This window comes from Heteronotia binoei, chromosome 3, assembly GCF_032191835.1.
Source record: "Heteronotia binoei isolate CCM8104 ecotype False Entrance Well chromosome 3, APGP_CSIRO_Hbin_v1, whole genome shotgun sequence".
NCBI lineage: Eukaryota > Metazoa > Chordata > Lepidosauria > Squamata > Gekkonidae > Heteronotia > Heteronotia binoei.
In genome coordinates, this window is record NC_083225.1 from 190,001,932 (window position 1) to 190,008,557 (window position 6,626).

General features: G+C 49.7%; 1 protein-coding gene across 1 annotated transcript in view; it reads right to left on the reverse strand.

Moving 5' to 3' along the window:
- Window positions 1–6,626, reverse strand: part of EMSY (EMSY transcriptional repressor, BRCA2 interacting) — a 143,503-nt gene that overhangs the window by 21,265 nt on the left and 115,612 nt on the right. The window contains exon 16 of the mRNA XM_060235028.1: window positions 4,023–4,082. Coding sequence (XP_060091011.1) covers window positions 4,023–4,082 — 60 coding nt within the window. The remainder of the gene's footprint in view (window positions 1–4,022; window positions 4,083–6,626) is intronic.

The following is a 6,626-nucleotide window of genomic DNA, read 5'->3' on the forward strand; positions in this document are numbered from 1 at the left end:
GAGCGCTGCAACGTTTGTCGTCAACGTGTATGAGGAGAAGCCGAGGCAGCCATTTTGGGGCTGGCTCCGCCTCCCGAGGCAGCCATTTCGGGGATGACTCCGCCTCCCGAGGCAGCCATTTTGGGGCTGGCTCTGCCTCGGCCCTCGGGTTAAAGTGCTCGACCTTAACCGGGGGAAATGCAAGTTCGAGTCTCCAGCTGGCCATGAAAAATTCACTGGAGGAAGCCAGGCCGGATGTATGCTCCTGGCTGAGTCTGGTTGGCAGGAAGAGAACAGAGAGCCACATGTACCTCACTCAGCTCCTTGGGTGGGATAAAAGTGTGGTCTTTAAAAAAAACAAACAAAAACACCTGAGGCTGGAGTCTATATACAGGGCCTTCTGTGTGAAGGCACCCTGCGTCCCTCTCCTCCCAACACCCTGACAGTGGCGCTCGTACCAGATCTGACCTCGCCCTGAGGGTATTCTAGATTGTCCGTGCCCTGCTTTACCTTTCTCCTGAGCGAAGGGCGGCCAATTGTGAGAAAGCACAAGGTATTAAGTTTGCAGCTGAGCACTCGTCAAATGAAAGGGGGCGGGGAACGCAGGCTAATCTTACCGCAGGCAATCTGAAGTCTTTAAGCGACTTGTGAAAAGCCTGATAGGTACGCATCAAAATCCTGAAATTCAGGTTCTTGCACAGAAGTTCCAATGAAAACAGAAGTCCCAATGAAAGCTTATGGGACCAGTTCACGCCAGAGGCCACGACTCCCGGTGGCAGCTATCGGCTCCATAACAGCCACTGCAGCATCCCACAAAAGCTCAACACCTACGCCAGAACGAAAGTTCTCATCTACTCACCCTCTGTCAGTGCCTGGCTTCCTCTTGAGCAGAAAGGAACAAGACGGCAGAACTAAATGAGATTGCGGTCGAATCGCTTGTTCCTCTCTGCTACTGTAAGAAGCCAAGCATCGCAAAGGAACTGTAAAGATCTTTATGGGAGGGGGGAGGGGGGGCTTCAGGTGGGTAGCAATGTTGGATTGAAGCAGCAGAGCAAAGGTGGCGTCCAGTGGCACCTTTAAGACCAACGAAGTTTAATTCTGGGTATCAGCTTTTGCATGTGTGCACTTGAAGAAGAAAAAGAACGTCGACCGCAGGGTGACATGATAGAGGTTTACAAAATTATGCATGGGATGGAGAAGGTAGAGAAAGAAGTCCTTTTCTCCCTTTCTCACAATACAAGAACTTGTGGGCATTCAGTGAAATTGCTGAGCAGTCGGGTTAAAACGGATAAAAGGAAGTCCTTCTTCTCCCAAAGGGTGATTAACATGTGGAATTCACTGCCACAGGAGGTGGCGGCGGCTACAAGCATAGCCAGCTTCAAGAGGGGACTGGATAAAAATATGGAGCAGAGGTCCATCAGTGGCTATTAGCCACAGTGTGTGTGTGTGTGTGTGTGTGTGTGTGTGTGTATATATATGTGTGTGTGTGTGTGTGTGTGTGTGTGTGTGTGTGTAAATTTTTGGCCACTGTGTGATACAGTGTGTTGGACTGGATGGGCCATTGGCCTGATCCAACATGGCTTCTCTGATGTTCTTATGTGACACAGAGTGTTGGACTGGATGGGCCATTGGCCTGATCCAACATGGCTTCTCTTATGTTCTTAAGAAGACAATAGATTTATTCCCTGCCCTTCTCTCTGAATCAAGAGTCTCAGAGTGGCTCACAATCTCCTTTATCTTCTTCCCCCAGAACAGACGCCCTGTAAGCCATGTTTCCTCTAAGCTGCAGAGTCTTATGAGCAAAAATTCTACTTTGTCAGCGACTGGTATTAAAGTTATGAGCTCCTAGTGTGCTCCGGGGTCATCCTTCCTGAGCTAAGACAAAAAATGTGTGAGCTGGAGGCTCAAAATCTGTGAGCTAGCTCACGCTAACTCATCTTAGAGGGAACGCTGCCTGTGAGGTGGGTGGGGCTGAGAGAGCTCTCCCAGAAGCTGCCCTTTCAAGGACAACTCTATGAGAGCTCTGGCTGACCCAAGGCCATTCCAGCAGGTGCAAGTGGAGGAGTGGGGAATCAAACCCGGTTCTCCCAGATAAGAGAGCTCTGGCTGACCCAAGGCCATTCCAGCAGGTGCAAGTGGAGGAGTGGGGAATCAAACCCGGTTCTCCCAGATAAGAGAGCTCTGGCTGACCCAAGGCCATTCCAGCAGGTGCAAGTGGAGGAGTGGGGAATCAAACCCTGTTCTCCCAGATAAGAGAGCTCTGGCTGACCCAAGGCCATTCCAGCAGGTGCAAGTGGAGGAGTGGGGAATCAAACCCGGTTCTCCCAGATAAGAGAGCTATGGCTGACCCAAGGCCATTCCAGCAGGTGCAAGTGGAGGAGTGGGGAATCAAACCCTGTTCTCCCAGATAAGAGAGCTCTGGCTGACCCAAGGCCATTCCAGCAGGTGCAAGTGGAGGAGTGGGGAATCAAACCCGGTTCTCCCAGATAAGAGAGCTATGGCTGACCCAAGGCCATTCCAGCAGGTGCAAGTGGAGGAGTGGGGAATCAAACCCTGTTCTCCCAGATAAGAGAGCTCTGGCTGGCCCAAGGCCATTCCAGCAGGTGCAAGTGGAGGAGTGGGGAATCAAACCCGGTTCTCCCAGATAAGAGAGCTCTGGCTGACCCAAGGCCATTCCAGCAGGTGCAAGTGGAGGAGTGGGGAATCAAACCCGGTTCTCCCAGATAAGAGAGCTATGGCTGACCCAAGGCCATTCCAGCAGGTGCAAGTGGAGGAGTGGGGAATCAAACCCGGTTCTCCCAGATAAGAGAGCTATGGCTGACCCAAGGCCATTCCAGCAGGTGCAAGTGGAGGAGTGGGGAATCAAACCCGGTTCTCCCAGATAAGAGAGCTATGGCTGACCCAAGGCCATTCCAGCAGGTGCAAGTGGAGGAGTGGGGAATCAAACCCTGTTCTCCCAGATAAGAGAGCTCTGGCTGACCCAAGGCCATTCCAGCAGGTGCAAGTGGAGGAGTGGGGAATCAAACCCGGTTCTCCCAGATAAGAGAGCTATGGCTGACCCAAGGCCATTCCAGCAGGTGCAAGTGGAGGAGTGGGGAATCAAACCCTGTTCTCCCAGATAAGAGAGCTCTGGCTGACCCAAGGCCATTCCAGCAGGTGCAAGTGGAGGAGTGGGGAATCAAACCCTGTTCTCCCAGATAAGAGAGCTCTGGCTGACCCAAGGCCATTCCAGCAGGTGCAAGTGGAGGAGTGGGGAATCAAACCCGGTTCTCCCAGATAAGAGAGCTATGGCTGACCCAAGGCCATTCCAGCAGGTGCAAGTGGAGGAGTGGGGAATCAAACCCGGTTCTCCCAGATAAGAGAGCTATGGCTGACCCAAGGCCATTCCAGCAGGTGCAAGTGGAGGAGTGGGGAATCAAGCCTGGTTCTCCCATATAAGAGAGCTGTGGCTGACCCAAGGCCATTCCAGCAGGTGCAAGTGGAGGAGTGGGGAATCAAACCCGGTTCTCCCAGATAAGAGAGCTATGGCTGACCCAAGGCCATTCCAGCAGGTGCAAGTGGAGGAGTGGGGAATCAAGCCTGGTTCTCCCATATAAGAGAGCTGTGGCTGACCCAAGGCCATTCCAGCAGGTGCAAGTGGAGGAGTGGGGGAATCAAACCCGGTTCTCCCAGGTAAGAGTCCATGCACTTAACCACCACACCAAACTGGCTCTGGGAGTGTAAGGCTGAGGTGTAAAGCTGGGGTGCACAACATGAAAGCTTATACCCAGAATTAAAACTCTGTTGGTCTTAAAGGTGCCAGTGGTCTCAAAACTTGGTTCTACAGGTGGCTGGCTGTACGTACTGATAGCTACGACAATCATCCGGAGGCTTCCAAACACGTTGAGTGAACTGTCTTAGTACAGAAGTGGAAATTCACTAATTCCGCAGAAGCTTGAACCAGTTCTGGAGGAAAACGCTTTGTTGGATTAACCCAGGATATGTTCTAGATTGTTATTGTTATTATTATTTTAAAAAGGCCTTTTAGAAATAAAATGTCTGACCTATGTGGTTTTGGAGGTACTCTTCCGATTGTGAACGAATACAGGGCTGTCTTCCTGAGTCTGCAGATTAAACAGAAGTGTTAAGAGCTAAGAGAAGAGTCAGAAATGGCTTGGCTCATCTCTGCCAGGAGTTTAGCTCTAAAGCCTACACAAGCTTTTTTTGCTCAGAACTCATCCGCTGGGCCCCTTGTGATTTTTCGTCGCATGTACGAAAATTTGGAGCGGTGGGGAGACTCAAGTAGGCATGCTCTCTGGAACAGAAGCAGAGCTCAAGATGCGACAGGCTGGGGCTGTTAGACCCTGTTCCCATTATCTCCTTCACAGGGTATCCTCCCGCAGAGCCGGGGGTTCTATCCCAGGATAAGGCAGCAAAATCCCCACTTATTTGTTTACCTGCAAAATGACTCGCTGTACGCAGCCCAAGCGTTCAAAACAATTTAACGGTTAAAAAAAAATGCATTATAACCCCCACCCCATAAAATTAAACACAGATACGAGAAGAGCCTGCTGGATCAGACCAATAACCCACCTAGTACAGCATCCTGTCTTACAGTGGCCAACCAGTTCTTCTGGAGGACCAGCAACAGGCCACAGAGGTTGAGACCTTCGTAATCACATCAGAAAGCCCTTCTGGATCAGATCAGCAGTCAACCTACGCCAAACATTCTGTCACACACAGGCCAAGCAGTTCCTCTGGAGGGCCACAACTGGGCAGAGAGGCTGAGGCCTTCTCCTGATAAGAACACTAGAAGAGTCTTGCCGGATCAGAACAACGGACCTTCTAGGCAAATGATGCAGCAAGAGATTTTGAAAATTTTGGGATCTAATATCAAGAAGGCACCGGACATTTTTCTGTTGGGATTACAAATGGAAATATTTCCAAAACAAGATAGAAGGGTAATTTGTGATATGCTTTCGGCTGCTCCGACATTATATGCGCAGATGTGGAAGCAAGACAAAATACCAGAAAAGTGGGAATGGACTTTAAAAGTTATGCATTGGAGTGAAATGGACAAGCTGACAAGAATCTTAAAAGAAACATGATTAGAAAAGTTTAAAAATGAGAGGGGAAAATTTCAAAAATATTTTGAAAAACAATGGAATGTTAAAGGTTATTTGGCGACTTTTGACAATGATTAAGTTCTAAAGGAACGTTAAATGGACTATAGTAAAAAAGTGAGACTACTGGAATATATTTTTTTCCGTTCTTTTGATAATGACTAAAGGACTACTATGAAGATGGGATTACAATTATAAACTATGTTTTTTTTTCTTTCCTTTTCTCTTTTTGCTTTATGTTTTCTTTTTTACGAGGATTCTTTAATAGACAAATTGATTACCTTTTTTTTTTAGCAATTTAATTAAAATACACTGCTGGGGGGTCACTAAAAGGGGGGGGGAGGGGGGAGAAAATGTAATGTATATGTATTAATTTTAATACATATACATTACAGGTGTTTGTTTGTGAGTTTCCTGCCTTGTGCAGGGGGTTGGACTAGATGACCCTGGAGGTCCCTTCCAACTCTAGGATTCCTGACACTTTGAGTGATTCCTCAGTGCAACAGGCTTCTTCAGGAGGTGGTGGGCTCTCTTTCCTTGAGGTTTTTAAACAGAGGCTAGAGGGCCATCTGACAGCAATGAGGATCCTGTGAATTTAGGGGGAGGTGTTTACAAGTTTCCTGTCTTGTGCAGGGGTTGGACTAGATGACCCTGGAGGTCCCTTCCAACTCTAGGATTCCTGACACTTCGAGTGATTCCTCAGTGCAACAGGCTTCTTCAGGAGGTGGTGGCTCTCTTACCTTGGAGGTTTTTAAACAGAGGCTAGAGGGCCATCTGACAGCAATGAGGATCCTGTGAATTTAGGGGGAGGTGTTTGCGAGTTTCCTGCCTTGTGCAGGGGGTTGGACCAGATGACCCTGGAGGTCCCTTCCAACTCAAGGATTCCTGACACTTCGAGCGATTCCTCAGTGGAACAGGCTTCCTCCTCGGGAGGTGGTGGGCTCTCATCCCTTGGGAGGTTTTTAAGCAGAGGCTAGATTGCCATCTGACAGCAAACGCAGTTCCTGCAGACTGGGCAGATCATGAGAAGGAGGGCAGGGAGGGTTGTATATGATCAGGGCCTAGTTCTTGTGGCCCTTTGCTACTCTGGGGTAAGGAACAATTCTTCTCCAGGCCAATCTGGCAAGGGATCCCGGAGGTTTTTGCCATCTTCCGGGCATGGAGCCGGGGTCACTGGGGAGGTATGCATTGGAGGTGGGGAGGTATTTTTATAATAATAAGCAAGCCAGCTAGCTCACAGTTTGTCAAGCCTCTTGCTCAACGCACTTTGTCTCAGCTCAGGAAGGATGGCCCCAGAGCCAACTCATTTCTGCAGGAGTCCAGCGGCTCGCCCACAACTTTAACGCCAGCAGCTCACAAAGTAGACTTTTTTGCTTCGCGGCTTAGAGGGAGAGTTGTTGGTGGCGAGCTCTGGTTCCCGCAGCAGTTGCCCTGGGGCGGCCAATTCGCGGCTGTGTCCACCGCGCCGTGTTGGAATTCCGAAGGCCACCCAGGGGCTCAGCATTATTGAGGAAGCTGTGGTCCACCGGATCGGCTGTCTTCTGA